At 36.8% G+C, this 25,661-nt stretch overlaps 1 protein-coding gene across 2 annotated transcripts in view; it reads left to right on the top strand.

Annotated features, from left to right (window-relative positions):
* Nucleotides 1–16,274, top strand: part of LOC136843625 (limbic system-associated membrane protein-like) — a 146,908-nt gene extending 130,634 nt beyond the window's left edge. For both annotated transcript variants that reach the window (XM_067112170.1, XM_067112171.1), the window contains 4 exons: nt 6,359–6,569; nt 13,879–14,023; nt 14,676–14,815; nt 15,605–16,274. In XM_067112170.1, the coding sequence (XP_066968271.1) occupies nt 6,359–6,569; nt 13,879–14,023; nt 14,676–14,815; nt 15,605–15,906 (798 nt within the window). In that variant the 3' untranslated portion in view covers nt 15,907–16,274. The remainder of the gene's footprint in view (nt 1–6,358; nt 6,570–13,878; nt 14,024–14,675; nt 14,816–15,604) is intronic.
* The last annotated feature ends 9,387 nt before the right edge of the window (nt 16,275–25,661 follow it).

Here is a 25,661-nt window from a genome sequence, read left to right on the forward strand (position 1 = left end):
TGAAGTGGAACCCGTCGGCAATTAGGAACCTTTGTTATCCTCAGCTACTGGAGGATCTCCCGTCAGGTGCTCATAACGAGCGGTGCGGAAGAACCCTGGGTAACGTAACCAAATTAGGGAAGCCTTTCGAGGTACCAGAGAAGGAGGGGAAGCCCATTAATGAAGGAGGAGGAAACTGCATCTCTGACGATAGTTTTATAATAATTCTTGATTTCTTTCCTTCTTGAGATCGAGGTATTCTCTGTAGCCTCTCTGGTCATTTGTACATGAATATTCACAAACCACTTAAAGTTGCTCATTAGAGTTGTTATATTCTTGACTATGGGATGAACGGTATAAAGAGGATCTGAACTGATTCGATATATGAAAATTTGGCTGTAAAGCTAAGCACTAGGACAGTGTTAGCCATTAAGAGTGAAAAGAGGGAGTTAGAGTGGTTGGACAGCAAGATGGAAGAAAGGAAAAACTGGTGCAGCTAGGAGCCAAAGGGACGCTGTAAACAACCTTTAGTAATACCCACAGTGAACCACGTAAGGTGCACTGACGGCAATACCCCTTACGGGACTCATGAAGAATACGTTTTTTCTAACTTGTTTTTTCCGGAGGATATTTATTTTTATATTTTCCAAATGCATTATAGGTGTACTGTATTTGGTAAAACATTAATGAGAGGTTGTTACAGTGTCCTAGGCTAAGTGGTAGTAATACATACCAAGTACGCCAGAAGTTGAAAATCACTGCAATTTAATAGGAAAAGAAAGCATTAGAGACAAAAAAAAAAGAAAAAAAATAGCATAAGACGCGCGTAAGATCGTTCAAGAATGATTCCAGTGTTAGTTTTCTTAATCCTGAGATTTTTTGTAATTGAGAATTTCGAATTAGCATTATCTGTTAAAATTACATCTGTTCTTATTTCAGCGTGTTAATGTTTAGTTTATAATTTATTCACTGTATATTTTTTTCCTGTGACGCTTGAGTAGCATCAATATTCATGTTCCTCATCTTCCTGTTCATTCTTGTGTTGTGCATCTCTCTCTCTCGACGTATGATATACTAGAAAAATTAAGTATACCTTAGTTTAAGCAGACCACTGAGCTGATTTACAGCTCTCCTAGGGCTGGCCCGAAGGATTAGACTTATTTTACGTGGCTAAGAACCAACTGGTTACCTAGCAAAGGGACCTACAGCTTATTGTGGAATCCGAACCACATTATACCGAGAAATGAATTTCTACCACCAGAAGTAAATTCCTCTAATTCTTCATTGGCCGGACGGAGACTCGAACTCGGGTCTAGCAGAGTGCTAGCTGAGAACTCTACCGACTCTTCCAGCGAGGAACTGTGGTTTACTAGAGATTCCAATTCATGAGGCCCTTGTTGTATCTCACTCCATATTAGAGGTTCACTCACTCTGAACTCCTTCATCATCGTATCCCTACAAATCTTTACATCATGAATCTGCCTTAGTTATAGACTCTTGGAGCTCCAACTCTGTCATTAATACGGAAATAAGAACGCCTATTGTTAAGAGCAGAGCCAAGAATAAATTCATAATTGGAATATACTGAAATGGTGCAATTAAGAGCAGAACAATAGATCAGCTTTGTCAGAGACGGAAATACAAATTGTTTGAAGGCTAGCATAAATTTCAAGTTTTATAACATAAAATTAGTATAGCCTTGCTGACTGACGGTTAACCTTCGTGATTCTGTGCACGCTGTTTCAAGTAGACTCTTTAATATTTGTCTATATATATATATATATATATATATATATATATATATATATATATATATATATATATATATATATATATATGTAAATACGTACTAATTTTAGACATTTATTTTGTTTTTGGTATTTTCTTATGGATAATCAGCTACTATTAGTGAAACACCGCCTTTGCTATCATTGTTCTTCAAGGCTGATTTGTAAATGAGTGGTCAGGAATTTGAATTTACTTTTCCAATCTTCTACCCTGCAGGAAAGAGTAAATCTTCAATATATATATATATATATATATATATATATATATATATATATATATATATATATATATATATATATATATATATATATATATATATATATGTATATATAAATATATATATGTGTGTATATATATATGTTTGTGTACACATGTATATATTTCAGATAGCCTATAAATGTTTATATTTAAGAGAGAGAGAGAGAGAGAGAGAGAGAGAGAGAGAGAGAGAGAGAGAGAGAGAGAGAGAGAGAGAGAGAGAAAGTGAGGAGAGTCTCGTGCATATGAAAACGTATATACCTGGAATATATATATATATATATATATATATATATATATATATATATATATATATATATATATATATATATATATATGCTTGTTTATATATATACATATCTGTGTACCATAAAGCAGACGGTACCACGGACATTCTCGCATTATAAGGAAGAGGTTGCTTGCAGCAGATAAAAAAAAAAAAATACCCGAGTACAGGAATATACACAGATAAAAAAAGATACCTGAGTACAGGGAATCTACAGGCGCATTATTAATACATTAGTTGATGATAATAATTTCTTCCCAGATCCCCACCGGTGGATCAGGCTTCAGGACATTTTCTCATTCCTCTCGGTAATAGCAACCATGTTGATACATAAATTTATATTATATTAGAGTAACGATGAATTAGTCACCCAGAATCGCTTTGTTACAGTGAAAAGGACAGCGACAGGTATTCACGGGTTTTTCTGAAGAAGATAGTAAACTAAGGACAATAGTTGAAAGAAAGACGTTTGAGAAAATATAAATTTTTCCCCGGAAATTATTTGTAAACGTTGTGTTAAAATAGTTAAAAGAAAGACGTTTGAGAAAATGTAAATTTTTACCCGGAAATTATTTGTAAACGTTGTGTTCTCCATTAAATTAGTACCGTATTAAAGGCTTTATTATTAGTGGTATGGGGAACTAATTTATATGTTATTGTCATGTATCAGATGTTTTTCTAATCATTCCTCATTTTGTTCTCTCTTTGGACTTTAAAATCATAAGAATATAATTTTTTCGTTACTTTAATTTCGGTTTGGATTTTAAATTCATACTAGAATTTGTCACAAGCCTGCTTTTTGAGTTTTCAATGATAAGGAAATCTGGTAATGGCCAGATATTATTATTAATAAATGTTTATAGTGAGAGGGACAGTTCATCTTTCATTAAATTTTGGCAAAGAATATTTGCTGCTGCATATTTTCTCAGTGGATGCTGCTAAAGGCTTTGAGTCTTTTTCATTTGTAAATCAGTATACTGTCAAGAAAAAGCCTAAAGTCATTTTTTCAACAAAACAAAAGGCTTATGGAATTATCCGTTAGTACTCTTGAAGAAAAGAAACTGTGTTCAATCAGGGTACGATACATACACAAGGAGAATATACCAAAATTCTTGTGAGAAGGGACCTTAATGTCCATTCTGGAATTACTAACTATTATTTAGTGTGTTAAAAGGTAACCGGACACACATATTTACATATGTAATTGTGCATATGAATATTTAATGACTATAATATAATAACCAACACATCGTTTATTGGCACAGCCATGCTTTAAAGGCAGAGACCTTGATGAGCCCTGTGTTTGGAGTACTGCCACAACGCTAGCCTCATCATGCACCTACCATTATTTACTCCGAGCAATGAGTCAATTCCCCTTGCACCCAGTATATAATATTTCACCTCTCACTTGCACACGCACTTGTGCTGCCTGGATATTAAAGCCGTTCCATTTCAGTAACTCTTCCACTTCATCTACCTATCCAGCACTTTTATTTGTACCTCTCCTTTTCCCTCATAACGCTTTGAAGTGTAATCTTTAGCCAACCTGTTGTCCTACATTTATTCCACATTGCCAAACTCTCAAAATACTTGACCCTTTCTTTCACTTACTGTACGTTAACATTTTTATCATTTTTCCCATTAAGGTCTTTCGACCCTTTTACTACGCTGACGATTCATCTCAGCAGATTCAGCATTTATTTTTTTCATTTGCACTCAACACCTACACTTACCATTCACGAAAGAAGTATAAAATGAAATCGTTTTTTACAGCCCTGCTGTTATTTAGTCTCATGGCTGACTGCAAAAGAAAAATCGAGGTGAAAAAGCTATTTAACTGATCCGGGATCAAGGCTATTACAGCGGTTAAATCGACAAACAAGAGAGTGCAACGAGGAAAAGGTAGTATTGGAAATGAATTGGTCAATCGATTTTCTAAGGCACCTCGGCTCCCGCTAATAGTTGGGCAGCCTTTGTTGGAGCTTAGGGATCTGGGGAAAAATGTTACAATATTGGTGAGGTCATGCGAGCCTTTCAATTCTATATATATATATACACACACACACACACACACACACACACACACACATATATATATATATATATATATATATATATATATATATATATATATTAACTTTATCACATACACAATTGTTCTGTGCATTAGTAGAATTACTAAAAGGACCACATTCAAACTGGATGGTATCTAACGGAGTTTTTTATTCAGAAAAAGTTACAAGCTTTCTTGGACAAACAGTCCACATTATCGAGTATCCGTACAATGAGCAGACGCGTAGTCCAGCTGTATTTATATCTGTGTGCTGGGTACTTTTAATCCTATAATCGCCTAGCTCCTCCTGTGTGACCCCCACCCCCTTGTGATCTTGGTCTTTCTCTGATCCCTTCTTCCCGGTGTCCATTTTTCGTGTGTTCTCTGATCTTGGTCTTTCTCTGATCCCTTCTTCCAGGTGTCCGTTTTCCGTGCGTTCTCTTGCAAGATCACGAGGGGGTGGGGAGAACACACGGGAAAACGGACACCTGGAAGAAGGGATCAGAGAAAGACCAAGATTAGAGAACACACGGACACCTGGAAGAAGGGATCAGAGAAAGACCAAGATTAGAGAACGCACGGAAAACGGACACCTGGAAGAAGGGATCAGAGAAAGACCAAGATTAGAGAACACACGGAAAACGGACACCTGGAAGAAGAGATCAGAGAAAGACCAAGATCAGAGAACGCACGGAAAACGGACACTTGGAAGAAGGGACCAGAGAAAGACCAAGATCACGAGGGGGTGGGGGTCACACAGGAGGAGCTAGGCGATTATAGGATTAAAAGTACCCAGCACACAGATATAAATACAGCTGGACTATGCGTCTGCTCATTGTACGATACTTGATAATGTGGACTGTTTGTCCAAAAAAGCTTGTAACTTTTTCTGAATAAAAAGCTCCGTTAGATACCATCCAGTTTGAATGAGGTCCTTTAGTAATATATATATATATATATATATATATATATATATATATATATATATATATATATATATATGTGTGTGTGTGTGTGTGTGTGTGTGTGTGTGCGCGCGCGCACGCGTGTATAACTGAATCTTGAAAATATGGAATGTGATGAATATATAAATAAAGACAAAATCCACATATGAGTATCATTTACCATTATACTGATTACATTATATTCATCAAAAATATCTTACAGACAGAACTTGAACATTATCGTTTGAAACAAATGGTCATTTGTCCTTCCATGTTTACGACAGTATATATCGCAGTCTGGGAAGTTCTGTTCTGGAAAGGAGGGAAGTGGATGTGCAGTGAATGTAACATACGTGAAGCTTGTATCATTTCAGGGGAGAAGTTTGGGTTAACGAAGTGCTCTGGTTCTGAAGAAACACCTCGTTAAGGATGCGTTACATCACCTGAGCTCTTTGATGCGCTGGTGCAGAAAAGAAATGAGAAAAGTTAGTGAAGGACTGTAGGAAGGCGTTTGTGCGTTTTTTTTTTTCGTTTTTTTTGTTTATGTGTGCATGTGAAAATAAGTAATGTGAGGGATGGCAGTTGTTGATTTTTAAGTATGACGGTTTGCTTCTTGTTTATGATCATGTACTGTACAATACACGGTAATATCCATTAGCATGACTAGTTAATTTTCTGTCTTGATTCTACAGGTGTTTATCGAATAACTTTTTTGTGTGTGTATTAGCGAACAGATTCGCTGAAACATAATAAAAAAATAGTATATTGTAATCTCTTAAGAACTTATTGGTCATCTATTCATTCCTGTACACATATACACATACGGTATATTATGTCTGTGTGCATGAATAAAAGGACGAGAATATTTATATATGACTGATTGTACTGTAGAGTTTACAGTGAGTGAATGTGTGGTAAATTGCAGAATTGTGTTTTATAGCCTTATATAGAATTATGTTGAATTATAAAAAAAAAAAATTGTAAATAAAATAAATGACATTATTTGTTGCGTTCGCCGTAAAGAGAATTCATGACCTCTTCTCTTTCCAGGTGTCATGGGTCAGACGTCGAGACTACCACCTCCTAACTGTCGGGAGGCAGGTCTATTCTTCTGACGCCCGCGTGGGCGTGAAGGTCTCTCCTGACGGGTGTGACTGGACATTGACGGTGCGATGGGTGGCCACGCATGACGCCGGACTCTATGAGTGCCAGGTGTCATCACACCCGCCCCAGGCACTCATGATCAACCTCAGCGTCGTTGGTGAGTTATAAAAAGAGACAGATTGGATATATCTCAGCGTATATCCAGGAAATGGTGAAATTACTATTTATTGATTTTCAGTCATTTTGTTGGTGGCGATGATAATGATTATTCTTGACTCCATTAGCTTTTGTGGAGGTGAAGACAACCTTTCTTTGTTTGCACGGAATGCACTACAGTATATTTCCGATTTTTTGTTCTTTTTGGTAGAAATTATACGATGATGGATGGATGGATGTTCATATTCAAATAGTCTGCTCTGGTGAGATTTCGTGCAGGCTGCATTGACGAATAAACGTCAAAGTAACTAAAAGTTTAATCACGCACACAGACAGTCATGCTTTCGCATATATACACATAAAACGCGTGTATACACACACACACATGAACAACAGAACTCAGCTACTTTTAACCACATAAATAATCATAATCATCGAATAAATTAGAATATGTCACGTATAGTTTATAACAATGATTGTTGGCTCAAAAGCCAGATGTTAGAATCAGCACCGATTAAACAAAGAAATGCAATGAACCTCTCAAAAGGAGCCTGGGATTCATATCTAGCCGATAAAATCTTCCTCCAACCAACGGTAAACAAGATTAAGGAGAAGCTATCAACAGAAGTGATGTAGCGGCTGACTTCTGGAACGTTCTTTCAACTGTATAAATACTGCTGTTCTATGCTCCTTAATCCATTACCTGCCCGTTGAAGGAGAGAGTTGTCTTCGAAATATAATGCTGTAAAATCTATCCTTTTGGTGTTTTATGGGCAATCTTTATTAGAATACACACACACACACACACACACACACACACACACACACACACACACACACACACACACACAACATTAAACTGTCTCCCTAAACGGGCTCCAAAGAACAAGCAAGAAAAAGGTCACTGGCACAATATATTTTATATGTTGAATCATGGATGAACCCTAAGTGGAAGACTTTAGTAACATTGGCTGCTTCATACACCTGTACAGAATGCTCATCAGAGGTCCATTTAACCCTGTAGCTTTTAAAAAACTGCACTACCCACCTCCATATCTTGGGCATACGCTTGCAGAGCATGTATATTAATGTCCTTCGTTTCCAGAACTCTTCCAGTCCATCTATCCAATATTCCTAGGGCTCCTTCTTTTTTTCTGTCCTACCATTTCTGAATTAGATGGTTTTTTACCAGCCTGTCGCCTTCCAGTCTTTCTGTGTGACCAGATCTGAAAACCCTTTGTCCCATCTTTTCGCCAATACTTATGTTTTACCATTTGTATATATCTCCACATCTGTTATTCCTTCAGTTCTTCGTATGCCATTTGAATAACAAATAAGATTTATATCTGGATCTGCAAATTTTTGTATACTTAATCTGTATTTAATATCAATACCGCACTTTCATACAGGAGAGTTGGGCTAACAGTTCCTTCATATGTTCCGACTGTGGCTTCCACAGATATCTTTCAGCCTTTTGCATGTACCCTGCTACCTTTTTTGCTTCACCTATCTTTTCTCTTACCATCATCCATTCTTGTTACTCCCAAATAAACCAGTCATTTCCATTTTCTAACTTCCATATAATCATTCATTGCTCCATCTACTTGGTTTGCATTTAACCTCATTATCTCACTGTTGATCACATACATCGTATTGTTTATCCTCTTGCAAAAACTCCCGAAGTTTGCGCTACTTTCCGACGTTTTTCCTCACCATCTTCAGTCAGTATTGTATCAGATGCAAACATCAACGATTCCATACTCCATTCACATCTCATTTTGCACCTACGTCTAATTTTCCTTCTCTGATTTCCTGCATCACTTCATGGCTTACTAGATGTCCATAGAGACGTCCCGCCCCTGGCGAAGCCCCATATAGCACTAGACTATTGTCTTTTCCATGATCATATTCTGTCACATGCTTCTCTTATATCATATAAAGTGTTTATAGCTCTCAGCATCTCCACTGTACTTATGTATCATTTAGCCATATTGACGACAGCATCAGCTAATTGTAATTTAGAATAGGCAAATCATGGAAGGTAGCTGCTCCTCTGCTAAAGGTTTGGAAGAAGGATGTCTATAAAAAGAATAGTTGAAAGATGTGGAGGTGTTGTTTCTGCTTTGTTTTATGGAAGTGACTTTTAATGCTCAGTCAAATGGAGTAAATGAAGTGTAAGTTGCTGAGAGTAATTGATGTAGTAAAGATATGAACGATGGCTGAAAAGGAGAGTTAATTAGAGATAAGGGTTATGAAGTTAAAGTAGGTGGCGCAGTATTTATGAGGTTCTGATAATCCCTCTGCTTAGGTAAGTTTTCAGAATGAAGGGTTCATCCTTGAATCAGCGGTTGATAGATGGAAGTAGCAGAACCTTGTCTTTTCTTCTAAGTCACCTTCCGTAAAGGTAAATGATGTATATGAAAAAAATGTTCATTCATAAACTTTATTATCCAAGGTCAACTGATTGTGAATCATCATACATTCTCAGTACCAGCCGTAGGATTGTAGGAACCTTTGATGTGCTTAGATATCCTCTATTAAGTCTGAAAAAGACAGAAGAAAAGAATGTTTGTGAAGGGAACTAAATTGTTCGTAAAATGATAATTCATTACGACTTCTGTTATCTTCTTGGGTGGGTCCCGATTCTCATCCCTTTCTCATGTGTCCTCCATTTCGTTTGCCTTCTATCCTTTTGGAATTCTTTGTCCCTTGGCGTGGGTGAGGATATTCATGTCAAAACTTTGTTGTCATTCACTTTAGTTCTGCTCGTTTCACCTCGCATGTCGAGGTTTATCACCTCCAAGTTTCTTTCTTATCGCGGTATTTTCATTTCTTTTTCCGTGTCTTCTTTCTTAACGTTTACCTCCTATCGTGTTTTGAGTCGTCTTGCATTACATCACTAATTTTTTTTTTGTTCACCATATAATCTCTCTCTCTCTCTCTCTCTCTCTCTCTCTCTCTCTGCTTTCGGCCCAGCGTTCGACTCTCCGAGCGGCCAATGAAGAATTAGAGGAATTTATTTCTGGTGATAGAAATTCATTTCTCGTCATAATGTGGTTCGGATTCCACAATAAGCTGTAGGTCCCGTTGCTAGGTAACCAGTTGGTTCTTAGCCACGTAAAATAAACCTAATCCTTGGGGACAGCCCTAGGAGAGCTGTTAACCAGCTCAGTGGTCTGGTTAAACTGAGATATACTTTACTTCTCTCTCTCTCTCTCTCTCTCTCTCTCTCTCTCTCTCTCTCTCTCTCTCTCTCTCTCCACGATTTACGCCGAATCAGTTGCTATTTTGCAGTTAATAATTTTATCGTGTTCATATGCAATGTTTCCTGTTACACAGTGTATATAAGACGTGTATAATATTTGCCTTCCAGCATTTGTAATTACCATTGGTCTTGGTTAGTGAATGTATGTACCTTGGCGGGTGGGGATCAGTTGTTTATGAAGATTTTATTTAACTCTCTCTCTCTCTCTCTCTCTCTCTCTCTCTCTCTCTCTCTCTCTCTCTCTCTCTCTCTCTCTCTCTCTCTCTCTCTCAAGACATCATGTTTTGGGCAGAGCACGAGGCTAACACTCTTACCACTTGGAATTCTTTCTCATTATAATAAAATTTCACATAGAACAACAAAGTTTTCCTGGCTTCTGAGTGATAACGAAAATTGAGAGTTCCTATGTTCACATTATCAGTAATTGATATTAGGTAACTTTTGCATGAAGTGTTTTATATATATATATATATATGTAAACATACGTATACATATACATACACACACACACACACACACACACACACACATATATATATATATATATATATATATATATATATATATATATATATAATCAGAAAGCTACAAACGTCCTTTAATATCCAATTCACTCTACCTCGGAAATAATATATTTTCATATATGTTACCGAAGGGGAATTTTTAAGTTGATAATAAGTCCACCGTCCCGTGGGATCGAACCAGCGACGGACGAGGAATCAGGACCACAGTGACGCACTAACGAAATCGGCCACAAGAGAGGTATAAGTGAATAACATCTCCCGTCAACTCACCCGTCGAACTCAGGTGTTTTGCGTTTGGAGACGATATCCACCCACCTCTGCCATGTTGACCGTGTAGTGCGTTTGTCGCACGTAGCCATATTATGACTATTTATCACATCACCGTGATTCATATACAATCAGAAAGCTACAAACGTCCTTTAATATCCAATTCACTCTACCTCGGAAATAATATATTTTCATATATGTTACCGAAGGGGAATTTTTAAGTTGATAATAAGTCCACCGTCCCGTGGGATCGAACCAGCGACGGACGAGGAATCAGGACTACAGTGACGCACTAACGATATTAAAGGACGTTTGTAGCTTTCTGATTGTATATGAATCACGGTGATGTGATAAATAGTCATAATATGGCTACGTGCGACAAACGCACTACACGGTCAACATGGCAGAGGTGGGTGGATATCGTCTCCAAACGCAAAACACCTGAGTTCGACGGGTGAGTTGACGGGAGATGTTATTCACTTATACCTCTCTTGTGGCCGATTTCGTTAGTGCGTCACTGTAGTCCTGATTCCTCGTCCGTCGCTGGTTCGATCCCACGGGACGGTGGACTTATTATCAACTTAAAATTCCCTTCGGTAACATATATGAAAATATATTATTTCCGAGGTAGAGTGAATTGGATATTAAAGGACGTTTGTAGCTTTCTGATTGTATATGAATCACGGTGATGTGATAAATAGTCATAATATGGCTACGTGCGACAAACGCACTACACGGTCAACATGGCAGAGGTGGGTGGATATCGTCTCCAAACGCAAAACACCTGAGTTCGACGGGTGAGTTGACGGGAGATGTTATTCACTTATACCTCTCTTGTGGCCGATTTCGTTAGTGCGTCACTGTAGTCCTGATTCCTCGTCCGTCGCTGGTTCGATCCCACGGGACGGTGGACTTATTATCAACTTAAAATTCCCCTTCGGTAACATATATGAAAATATATTATTTCCGAGGTAGAGTGAATTGGATATTAAAGGACGTTTGTAGCTTTCTGATTGTATATGAATCACGGTGATGTGATAAATAGTCATATATATATATATATATATATATAATCCCGATAAACTTCCAATCAAATATTTATATTTTCCTTATGCTGTCCAAACCCACGCTTGGCTTATCTGTGTTCCTTTCACTTCCATAGGCAGAAATTTGATAAGGTATTTTCTGTGTTAGTACTGGAAATATGAATCAGTGGCCATATGCTGACTCATAAACTGCCAGTGCAAATCTAAACTGAAAAACTTTGCGGTCTTTGGAAAGGTTTTTTTGAATTACTTTATCAGTTTATACTTATCTCCATTATAAATAGAAAATTATGCCACAAAGGTACTAAAGTCGGTTTCACTAAGCTTTATCGAAAATTGGAGGAGAAACCAAGATTTAATTTAGGTACTAACAGCCTCTGAAATAGAATTACTCAGTTTTTGGTCACGTGGTTTTTAAGCATGCTGCCATTTCAATATCCTGGAAATATCAATTGATGGAGCGAAAACTTCAAATACGACTGGACATTGATATGTATTCATACAATGCAAAACTGATGCAAATGAATCCTTTGTGAAGGCAGACTGCGCTACAAATTTTATTATCGATATCGTATTTTTGATTTGATCATAGCATTTTTCACAGTTGTAAAGTACAATTAGGCCTTCGGGATATAGGTACAAAATACCACTTGTAGTTTATCGCTACGTACACGTATACATAGAGCATTTGCTGTCGTTTTGTGTATTATGATCTGTTTACATACATGGCACTCCGCTTCGAGTGTTCACGGAATTTGAAAACCAACGTAATATTCAGTCATTTATTATTATGTGTACGAACAAAGGGATATTGATAATAAAATTGTTTGTGTAGAATTACGTGGTGAGGAAGGAAAACGTTTGTAACGATGACGTGAATGGGAGGTAAGAGACGACCAGAAACGGAAAACAGGAGTCAGTAGGCATGGAATGGACAGCAGTAAACAGGACACCCATATTAGGAACGTTTCACAGAGATAATCTTCACAAATTAGCCGCCAGATGGTGAAAGCAGCAGAGACAACGTTCCCTTTTGGGGTTATAAAAGATATTAGCCCTTGTAAGAACAATTGGAGACAACTACCTCAACGGCAGACTAATTGTGCAACGACCTATAATACGATCGAGAGAAATAATGGGGATGGGAAGAGGTCAGTGCCCACGGAGACAGTGGGAAGGAAGTAGGTAAGTATATCTTAGTTTAACCAGACCACTGAGCTGATTAACAGCTCTCCTAGGGCTGGCTCGAAGGATTAGATTTATTTTACGTGGCTAAGAACCAGTTGGTTACCTAGCAACGGGACGTACAGCTTATTGTGGAATCCGAACCACATTATAGCGAGAAATGAATTTCTATCACCAGAAATAAATTTCTCTTATTCTTCATTGGCCGGTCGAAGATTCGAACTCGCGGCCAGCAGAGTGCTAGTTGAGAACGGAACCCACCCTCCCAACGAGGAACTGTGGGAAGGGAGTGATGACCTAAAGAGAACATAGAAGTGTCAGGAGGAAGGTAGCCGTAATGGGGGACGCCTAGGATCCAGTGGCCTCCAGAGGCCGTTAAAAAACAGGATCGCCTAGAGAAGAAGTTTAGGTGGACTGTGGTTCTAATATAGGAGCTTGAAAGTGCCGACAACAAGAACGGCAACAGCAGCAGATGAAAGTCAGTAGCGGCATTTATTGGGCCAGCAACGATAAATTGCCAAAAATATAAGTCACCATATCTCGGGCAAGAAGGCATACATGTGATGTGGTTTCAGTTCGTTAGGCCACTGTGCAATGATGGGAAGAACAAACATAACATTGAAGCTCATAAAAAAAAAAACTGCCATCAGAGGGATATTCATAGAATTGCTTAAAACTTCCAACTGAGCAATCAAATTTTGACACCATGTGCGTTTGTGTTTATATGTATATGTTTCCTTTCTTGTATTTCCTTATTATTTATGAAAGCATGTAAGAAAAACATGATTCTACTAAGAAGAGAGAACCACTCATAATTCTTTATATTTTTTATTTACTTTCGGATCTACCCTGGTTTTCCGTCTTCGACATCATTTATGTAAACTTATGTAGTATATTTTTTCAGTATATTTTTTTTATATATTTATATCAGTGAGATATATTATGACGTGGCACGATTCAACCAGAGGATATTCCACGTCTCAGTGGGAATTATATGCCAATGAGCGAATCCTTCCATTGCAGAGGCACACGCTGAGATCATCGGAGGCACAGAACGCTTCATCCATAGCGGCTCTTCCCTCATGCTGGTTTGTCTTCTCAAAGGAGCCACGGAGCCACCGACCTTCGTCTTTTGGTACAGAGGAGATCGCATGATCAACTACGATAAGTAAGTATTCATCCGACCTTTTCCTGGTTTTGGTAAATATATCCACGCCTCGTATTTGTTCCACGTCAAGACAGGATCATGATCGCATTTATAATATACCTAGTATATATTAAATACTCTTTTGTTTAGGAGGTAATGGATACTAGTGCTTCCATCTCTTGACTGTGATGCCAAATTATTTACTCATGTAACATATGTGTTTATGTAGCGAGAAAACAGCTAATAATTACATTAATGACGAATATTCACTTGTGTGTGTATGTATGGAAGAAGAATAATTTAGTTCAACTTTTTCGAAGGTTTCATATAAAAAACTAATTCACTTAACACATTTTGTATTGTATTTTGACTCAACAAATGTAAATTTTAAAGAAAAATAGATATTTATCTAATATACATTCCCTTAGAACATGTCTTCTTAAAATGCTCTTTTAATAAACTTTTTGGGCTTCCTCTCCTGTTTGGGGGAAAAAAATCCGTCCTTGGGTAGCCAATTAAAATTCTACTGGATAAGAATTTTGTGAACCGTAGCATTCCATGTATCCACTCAGCTGGCTCACCGTCGAATGTAATACATCTTGGTTTCCCTACGGAAAAACCTGACACATCTTTATTGTGTTATTTACTCAAAAGTATTGACGTGTTCCCCCAGGGAGCGAGGCGTTACAGTTGACAACACGAAAAAATTCTCTAAGCTTTATGTCGCTTCTGTGTCCCGCGAGGATGAAGGAAACTACACGTGCTTCCCCTCAAATGCTTCTCCTGCTTCCGTTTTGGTGACCGTCGTCCAGAGTAAGTCCCTCTCTTTCTTTCTGTCTCTCTGTCTGTCTGTCTCTCATATATATATATATATATATATATATATATATATATATATATATATATATATATATATATACATATATGTATATATAGAAATAATCAACACACAATCACGTGTGGAACAGAAATAAATTTCTGGCTCACATCAGGATCGAACCCAGGTCTTTCAATTGAAAGGCCTAGTGGGCAGGCCCCTTCCCTTTCAATTGAAAGTCCTGGGTTCGATCCTGATGTGAGTCAGAAATCATATATATATATATATATATATATATATATATATATATATATATATATATATATATATATATATATATATATATAATATTCTCGATGAGGAAGATTTAAGGTTTTCAGTAGTATTTTTGTACCAAACATGAAAATTTGGTTAGGAATTCCTTTCAGTGTATTTCCTTTTGTTTTGATTTCCGAAACCAGTAAGTATGATTGTATATGCTAATGTTTTTCGTGAACAAGTAATTAAATTGCATTTTATTAAAGTACTTTGATATCAATATATTGTTAGTACAGTCGTGAAGATAATGTTAATCTTAATTACTATTTTTCCAAAAGTTTCGATTCCTCTCAACTGAGTTTAACTGATTCTAGTACCTGAATATATTTCTGATTTGTGGTTTTACATTAAAGAAAGAAAAAAACATTAAACTTCTCTTGTTATTAATTGCAATTTTCAGTAATGTCATTGACTTACTGTTATATTTTCTATGGAAATTATAACAACCTTGTCTGTAAATCTTACAGGGGAGAATCCAGCTGGCCTTCAACAAGAGACAAATACGGAGAAGGAAGTTTCATCAGCCTCTGCATCATCATCCTCATCATCTTCATCTTCATCATCATCTTCATCATCATCATCATCGTCATCGTCATCGTCATCATCACCAGTATCCTCCTCTTCTGCCACAAACAACAACAACAACAACAGCAACAACAAGAACGGAGCAACAAAAGCAACAACTGCAGCGGCACCTGCAGTGTTACTTGGTGCTTTCATCAATGTCCTGTTGTTGTGGCTGATGAGTGACCTTTTATATACGAGATGATGGATACTAGTGCTGCCATCTCTTGATTTGGATGCCAAATAATTTACTTATATAACCTATGTGTGTATATGTAGTGAGAAAACAACCAATATATACATTCATGTTGAGCATTTATTTGTCTTCTGTGTGTTAACTATTGTGTGAATGTATATTTACATGGAAGAAGAATATAGTTCAGTTCGAACGTTTCTTATAAAAGACGAAGTCACTCGAGAATAAAAGTTAAAGTGATAGAATATACAGTATGTTTTTGTTTCAATGTACATTTTGAATTAAAAGTGTTTATGCACACCTGAAGTCATTGTATAAATTATGATGTAAATAAATGCACAAAAGAAATCTTATAAAATAAACCTGAATATCACAAATGCCCTTTCATTCCTAGTGGCACACTGCTGAATACGTCTACCTCTTGATGTGAGTTCAGGATTGTCCTCATTGTGAGTTGTACATCCAAAACACGATTGCAAGGCAAGATCATTGCATTTTAGAAATGTTAGTTGAGACTTAAGTATTGCATTGTTATTCTAAAATTCTAGGGGAATATAAAACCAACAAGCCTGCATTGCAAGTAAAAAATGGAAACTACGGGCCTTTAAACTAGCATCAAACCCCTATATTTCATTTTTCGGTGCTTTAAAATAAATGTAATTTGTGCATTGTGAATAACACTCTTTTGAAAAGCCAAGGTAAACGGCAACTGGATTTGTACATTACAGGTACGCAGAGAAGTACGCGGACATTTCCTTTCGAACGATTTGAAAACATTTCCTCTTATGACTAACAAAACTAGGTGTCTCACTATCTTCATCAAAGATCGTCAAGTAAGTAGTATCTCCCGTCTGTTGACTGAACATTCATACGTAGAAGTCAACCAAATGTCATCTTAACATTCGAGTTAAAAATGAGTTTATCTGATTAATTTCTAATCATTAATATTAGTCTTTATTATATATCGAGTGAAGCAAGCATCGTCTCCTTAACTGAACGCTTATGCAGCCATCTATTTGTGGTCTCGGGAATATAAGACATAAGCCAAAGACTAAGTCCTGGGACCTTTGAGGTCATTCAGCGCTGAGAGGAAAATTGAGAGTAAAGGAGGTTTGAAAGGTGTAACAGGAGGAAGACCTCACAGTTGCACTACGAAATAATGGTAAGGAGAGGGTGGAAAGTAAGATGGAAGAAAGAGAATATGAACGGCTGTACAGTAAAAGGAATGAAAGAGGTTGCAGCTAGGGGCCGAAGGGGCGCTGCAAAGTAATGCCTACAGTGCACCGCGTGAGGTGCACTGATGGCACTAACCCCTTACGGGGATTTATGGTATATTTGAGAGGTAGAGACACCAAAGCAATGAGAGGTGGAAATTATTCGAAATGTCTGTATAAATATAAACTGTCAAAAGGAATGATACAAGGCTATTTCCTTTGGCTGTTTATTATCACGTTATCAAATACTTTGGAATATGAATTTCAAATTACAAAATACTATTCGTAAGTTTATATAAATTTTCTAAAGTACTTGATCAGGAAGACTAATCGAGGGCTAATTCATAAAAAAAAAAAAATATGAAGAACTGTCAATTGATAAGTGACCCTGATATCCCATGTGGTCTGATATTCTTATTTTAAGTGAAAAGTACAAACTGGAGCATATGCATAACGTACAGGAGAGATAAACCGTAATTTGTACAATAATCATGACGCAATTTGTATAACAGTAAGGATATGTTATCTCTACTTCGCACAGTATGATGTGCTTTGTGCCTAAGACATCAGAAATTTAACGTATAAGGTACACAAATAGAACAACTGTTAATTTTTCAGCAGTATTTATTAAAGAAATAGTTTTAATAGAAAATACGAATTTCCTTCTGCATGCAATTCATGTCAGAAAAACTAGTCAAGTGCAAATATATATATATATATATATATATATATATATATATATATATATATATATATATATATATATATATATGTGTGTGTGTGTGTGTGTGTATGTATATATACACTACATACATATATATACATATATATATATATATATATATATATATATATATATATATATATATATATATATATATATATATATAATGCTGATTAGTTTAAAATATTCTAACTAATTGCCGTCAACCATGGAAAGACAAGGGTAACTTAAACTATTAGCAAAAAACTGCAATGTTATCGTTAAGAGCACCAAAGTCCGTTATCTTTAAAAGTTTTCTCACACGAAAAAGAAAACGACATGTAAATAATGTATTTCCCACATTGCCCACAACAGTTGCGTCGTCTGCATTCGACGCTAGGGCTAGGCTAGTCTAACTCTAGTGTCAGTGTCACTAGTTCGTGACTGTGACTTTTGGATTGTGTTGCGAGCGTTTCCATTTAAAACTTACTAGGTGGGCGGCTTTGCGTCGTTAGCTACGTTTGCAAACGTTAAATCTGCAACACCAAAAGTTTTGACGAGACAGAAAGCAAACTGAATAACTTTATCAATGAAAAGAAAACACCCAAAGCACTGTGAAGGGGTGAAAGGTCCAACATGTGTGGACCTGGGCTACGTAGCCTAGGCTAATCGTGTGCAGCCGAAGAAACCAAGATACGGTAAGTGGCAAGCTTTATTTTTATTTTTTTATCATAATTATCACATGTTAAAGGCTGGGTAAGCCATTCGTTTTTCGTTGCATTTTTTGTTAGTTATTTAGATATTCTAATTAGCCTATCTTGTACACAAATTTATTCACGAAGTAACCTGGCCTAGGTATATGGTAAAGGTAACCTGACATAAATATTAGAGTATTATTGTTATTACTAATGACATTAATGACGATGAATCAAGATAGTCATACTGCCTGAATAACAATGTTTAAATGAATAACAATGTTTAAGGCACTAAGTACAGTGGCAAGTGGGCACGACGAAATTATGGTTATTTTTCGGAAGACTCCAGCCACCTCCTACTATATAATTTATATTTTCCTTGGGTAAAACACATCAAAACAAAACATTTCTTCTCAACACATAACCTTCGCAAATGCTTAATAACAAAAAATAATTAATCAAATTACGACTTATGAGGTAAGACAATACCGGGCCCCCACCCCCTCCATAGCTAATACGGCAAAATTGTAACCAGTAAACATCCCTAGGGTACGTTAGGTTGGTATTTTTAGGTTCTTTTAGTGCCCTGTCATTTCCTTGCCATTTTTGCATGAAAAAAACCCGAAATGGTTTTTCATGCAAAAATGGTTAGCTGGAGTCTTTTGAAATGGCTGGCTGGAGTCTTCCGAAAAATTACCGAAATTATTTCAAAGTCTTTTGGCTCGGGCTCTGACAGTGTATGAGGACAGGCTGAGGGAGAGACGTTAATTGTGGAGAGGAGATTTGCTTAGCTGGGAGGAATAGCCTAAGTAGGCTTAGCGTTTTGTTCATGGATATATATATATATATATATATATATATATATATATATATATATATATATATATATATATATATATATACACACATATATACAATTTCAATAGCAGTTGCCATCAAAAGTAACTTATTTTTCGCCATTAGCTTTTAGGCTATAGCCTTGTGTAGACGTCAGGGGTGAAGTGACGGAAGTTTCGTATTGTTCAATACTGTATGCACCTGCCCCAGATGTACTATATGAAATTGTTACAAGAACATCCTTATATATGCGAAGCATGCAGTTAAGGTGTAGGTTTAACTGTATTGGGACTGCATCGTAACTCAACATCGTAGTGTATGGTTGTAGGTGGGATGCTACCCGTATTCCGTTTATTCTAACCTGACTTTCAATGTTTGACTCCCGGTAGATAGATTGATAATAACATTAATTAGATTTTCATGCGATGGAGAGTAACAGGGGTCCTGCTAGAGTGCGGCATTGTGTAGATCAAGTGGCATGGCGGATATAATATAAAACTAGTTGTACGTACTGGTTTTTAGATAAACTCGAAAATAGCGAAATAAATAAAAACTCTGAACTTAATTTGAATGCTTAAAGGGCAAAAAAAAAGAAGAATTTTTTTTAGAGAAATTGCCATTGTAGAACCCATTTCTTTATATTTTTTAATTTTTTTCCTTAATAAACTTGCCTTCGCAAAACTCTGTCCGGAAAATTTGGTATTGATTAGAAGACTAGGATATGTTTATTTTTAGTTATTTGTGTGAACGCCTTGTGTTTCTTTTGAATGTACAAATTCTTGTAGTCATCCGAAACTATTTTAAATCAGCACGACGTAAGTTGATCGATGGAGAGATATTCATAGCTTAATAAACATTAAGCGAGAGTTGCCGGCGAGGTGAAATTTATAATTCTTTGATTAAACTTGGATGTTAACTCGAAGGAGCATAAATGGAAAATTTTATGAATTTTTTTGGTAAGATATTCTTGATTGATTGCGCACGTTTTTAGCATTATAAACAAACATCGGATGGTTAGTTCACCGTTAAGAATATTTTCATAAATAAAAGCTAAGACATCATCTTTTAAAACATGTTAATGATGACTGAAACAATTTGTTTGATAGCCATTTTAATTCCGAATTGCTAGCTACTCTCATACCGAGTTTTCAGAGAGCCACTGTTCTTACTTTTTTTTTTTTTTTTATAAAAATCCATTGAATAGACTTGCTGGATATGTATGAAAGAAATAAATCAGATGGAATTATTCTTAAATAAATATATTACGCTCAGCTTTGGGTTTTAATAATAAGCTTCTTGAGTGATATCCCATTATTTTGAGCTTTTTGAACACGAACTTTCAGTGATTGCTCTGAGGCATTTGGCCACGATTAGCAGAGGTTTGCACCCGAACGTAACCTATTTTAGGACTCCGGGTGCTAACCTGGGGAACCGCGTACTACCCGACTAACTGCAGTATTCAAAGGAATAGGGAAGGCATTTTTTATATCAGACATTTTGATGGACAGGTCAGTGTGTCTTTTTGAACACCACCATTGTATAGTTAGTTACCTGTCCTGGATTAATCTGACTCTCTTCAGCTTTTTTTTACAAATATAATATTTAAAATATATTCAGCAACATTTTTTTCATACTTATTCTTGCGCAGAGAATTATTTTTTCTTGACTGAGTGAATGTTTGCATATGGTCGTCTTGCAAAACCTCGAATAAAAGTTGTATATAGTTGTATTTAATGGCGGTGGGTTGTGCAATTCCACGACCCGCTTCAGATGGTGAAATTAGTCAAAGCCTCAGGCAGCAGTGAGTAGGTTTGCAAAGGTAAATGAACTCTGATTGTTTGGTCAACGTTTGCCATACTCCGGAACATGATGAATTTTTAGATAAAAATCAACAGGTGGTGGGAGTTAGTTGAGTCTGATGATATGATTGTACTCGGCATCTCCTGGATGTGAAAGGAGGATTTCACAGAGAAGCGGCAAGGCTTCTAGGATAAAATAATTTCTATGTTTGAGGAACCTTGTGGAGCCTTCTGATGATAGTGTGTGCACAGACTTTGACGATACTCTGAAAATAGACTGAATTCCCCAATAAGCTGGGAACTTGTGGACATTTTTTGACGTTAAAAACTGAATATATCTGCTGTTTCAAAGAAAAATTATATAAATGAAGTGGAAAAATGGATATGGATGACAGATTGGCTGAGTTTCTGACAGAGAAAAAGCCATGTTTATTATGAAACCCCAGTCGATAGAAAAGTTGGTTCTATGAATATTATTGCTAGACATGTACTGATTGTTGCAGTATTTGATGCTTTTGAGGACAGTATTGTCAGGAATGGTATTGGCGGGATGAACGAGAAAGAGACTGTATTTGAATATAGTTTAAAAAAAATGGTCGTTCCACAATCAGATAGATTATTTTCCTCTTAGGAGCGACATAAAATCTTTGCACTTAATGGCTGTTTAAATTTGGGTAGTAACTATCAACTTAAAGCAGCCAATGTTAGAATTAAGTAGTAATTCCCCCAAAAATGATTGTCCAGCATAACTGTGGTACTGAGGCTTTAAGAAATGACGTGTGGATGATGTAGGAATTTAGTCTGAAATCCAAGAAATGATTTAAGGTTTGCAATCACTTCTGGAAAAAGAGGAAGGTATTATTCATTTGTTGGTGAAGAATGTGCCGGAAAATCTACATGTATCTGTAAGGAATGCTTTCAGAAGTAGACCAAAATTTAGCAAAATAAGTTGATGTCAGTGGAGACTTAGATTTTGATTAACAAGGTAAACAAACAAATTGAGAATTGAGCTGGTTGTTAGTGAAAATGAAAGGCTTTCATTCTTTAGAGTGGAGGACCGGATTGTAATTTCAGAATTCAAGAGATTAACTAAACATTATCAGAAGCGGATTTTTTATGGAAAAGTTGAAATTCATTCTATAAGTGATTTTTTAGATAGGTTAGAACTATTAGTGATACTTTGCTGAGGGATAAACAAAGTGCTTCTAGGAAAAGGAGGGGAAATCATGATCAGATGTTCATTGCAACAACTAATGAGAAGAAATGCTACTATGTTTGTTTTAAGATTCTGGAAAAGCATTTAGTAGTGATTCTCATAATGCATTAAGAATATCCACCCTAGGGGGTTAATGCCGTCAGTGGACCTTCAACCCTTAGCTGCATTCACTTTGAAGCCTTTTACCTTACCTCCGTTGCCTTTGCTTTTCTTCATTCTTGCTGTCCTACACTTGTAACGGTTATTTATTTAGTGCACCTGTGGGGGTTTCTCCTAGTTCCACCCGGAGGTCTTTGTACTCCCTCTCTTGTATTTTCTGCATCTCCTTATACTACATTGCTGTCTTTCCACTCCAGTTTCCTTTTTTCACTATCTTAAGGACTGAACAGCCGAGTGTGTCCCATTGCTTTCTTGATAGACTAATTTTCATAAATCAGTCAATTAAGGCCTATCATGACTTATTATGGGATTCATCAGAGGTTGATAGATTTTTTATCACTTACAAGAAGGTAATTATTGTGAAGTTTCAGTTGATGAAAAGATTAACAAATTTTAAGTTGGGATTCTATTACCACTGTCATTTCCCACAGGCTATAGATTTTATTGTGCTAAATGTTGTTTATGAGACAATTGTGGTGATTAAAGGGAATAGAATGCTTCTGGATTTGGAGCATGCAGATGACAAAGTATCGCTATACAGGAGTGCTAAGCCAACGTTAAATAAAGCTAGTCGTTACTAGGTAAAAAACCGAATGAATTAATATAAACATAAAGAATCCTTTAGAGTGTCTTATGGGAGATGGTTATTAAATTGTTCATAGGTTAAGGCATTTAGATACAATTGTTTCGAGCGATAGATCACTAAAGTGGGAATTTGAATAAAGAATGAGAGAAACACGACATGCAGTTTAAGCCCCGAAACGAACAGTAATATACCGTTGTCACATGAGTAAATAAGATTACTAATTCTGTATTACACGGATATGACAGATGGGCACAAGAGAAATTAAGTCGAATGACAGAGTAACAAGGAAAGGATAAGGAGGTAACTAGGGCGTAACCCACCGATCAATATATGAGAGGAAAACTGGTGCATGAATTTCCAGGGTGGACTGCAGAATGCAGGCGGGAAGGAGTAGTCGCGGAAGAAAATAGCGAATACTGTGAAAACTTCAGGGAACCGGCATAGGAGGGATATTTCTGTCGAGAATTTGCCAGTTTGTTGAATTTTACAGGAAATTATTAATTGAGAAGCCTTTTTTTTTTATCGTAAATCGTCGAGGATGTCTTACTGACGCAGTTAATCCTGTTTACCTAGATTACTAGTTTTCTATAAAAGAAAACTGTTGCGCCGGCTTTGTCTGTCCGTCTGCCCTCGGACCTTAAAAACTACTGAGGCTAGAGGGCTGCAAATTGGTATGTTGATCATCCATCTTCCAATCATCACACATACCAAATTGCAGCTCCCCAGCCTCAGTAGTTATTATTTAATTTAAGGTTAAAGTTAGCCATAATCGTACATCTGGCAGCGATATAGAACAGGCCATCACCGGGCCGTGGTTAAAGATTCATGGGCCGCGGCTTATACAGCATTATACTGAGACCAACGAAAGACAGGTCTGTTTTCGGTGGCATTGATTATATGCTGTACAGAAAACTCGATTGCGCCGAAGAAACTTGGCGCAATTTTTACTTGGTGGTTAACGATATCGATGCTCAGAGATGTTTTATAGAATTCAGGTGTGTAAGGTTGCTTCACCTAGATTTTATGGGACCATTGCGTGTTCGGTAATTATGAATATACAACTATTGTTTGTTGGTCATACACGGGACTGGTAAGGGAATATATCGAAGAAATATTAGTCTCTCTCTCTCTCTCTCTCTCTCTCTCTCTCTCTCTCTCTCTCTCTCTCTCTCTCTCGTACACACATACAACATATAGGCAAATTGCACTGGCCATGCGGGCAGCAAAGTGAGTAGTATCGTATGAGAAATTTGAACTTAAAGGAGATATGTGTACACGCTTGGCAATGTAAATCAAAGAGTAGTAAAGCAGATCATGAACATGCTTAAAGTTCCTGTTACTGGCCATTACTCGTATCCCACCTGATGGGGTTTTGACTAAAACAGGTTAGGATAAAGATTAATCGACGTTCACCAATTTTGGCTGGGTATATAAACACTATACGTCTCTTGATTAATCTGTTTAAGGGCTAGCATTGCTGAGAGAGAGAGAGAGAGAGAGAGAGAGAGAGAGAGAGAGAGAGAGAGAGAGAGAGAGAGAGCGCATCTAATGGATCAACTACAATCCCTCTTAAGCAATTTGGTCGTGCTTCTAGTTATTTTATTCTTCCCTTCTTTTACCTCCTGCCTGCATCACCTTTCTTTCTCCTTATCCTCTTCTCTCCATTTTGCTCCCCAGTCCTCTGGATGAACAAGAAATATTAACCCCCTTGATGTATTTTAGTAGAAGATCGGAGTCGTTCTTTCCATGGTATGTATATGCATGTGGGAACAGTATTGTAACTAGCCCACTGAGGGAACTGTGGCACGGAAAATAACTAAGGTGGGTGAGTGTATTTATGTTTGTGATGATGCGATTCATTACGTTATATATTAATGGAACACGAGTACAATGTTATATTACAGATCTAGAGTGCGTAAGAAAATTTCTCCTTATATACAAATGAAATTGTTTCACCTGAAGATTTCAGTGCAATAGATTTTTTTCTAGGTTATTCTTTACTTTTTATCTGTTTGGGAATCGTTTTGTGATAACTTAGTTTCCATAGAAGTGAAGGAGTTAGTTTGGCTTTTTAAGAATCTCAGAACTGCAAGGAGCGTATTGTGAATTAGCGTATTACTGAGTACAGGTAATATGATCTGGCAACGATAAAAATTCCGTTTGCCTCCTTGTTCCACGTTGCCTGTGGTCTTACGTGTCTTGAATTGATGAAATCACTCGTGCAGAAGCAATTGCACTGACGCGTGTTTCAGAAGCAAACATTGTATACAGGAAGTTGCTTGATATTACTCATCGACGTCGTTCTTATTCGTTGCTTTTGGCTGTAATTGTCATTGCTGTCCTGTCGTTCTCCCCTTACGATGGTTGTTTTTCTATTTTCTGTACTCATTGTGTTGGATCGAGTCGTCTTTATATTTTCCTATGCCCTGAACATCGATCTTATTACATAACTTCTTCGCGTCACTTGGTCTTTGCACTAGCAACTCATATTTTTTGTGTTGATACAACGCAAGGTAGTGAGTCCCATTTCAGTTGAATATACTTAGTAGTTAATT

Source organism: Macrobrachium rosenbergii, chromosome 12 (genome assembly GCF_040412425.1).
Source record: "Macrobrachium rosenbergii isolate ZJJX-2024 chromosome 12, ASM4041242v1, whole genome shotgun sequence".
In the NCBI taxonomy this organism is placed as follows: Eukaryota; Metazoa; Arthropoda; class Malacostraca; order Decapoda; family Palaemonidae; genus Macrobrachium; species Macrobrachium rosenbergii.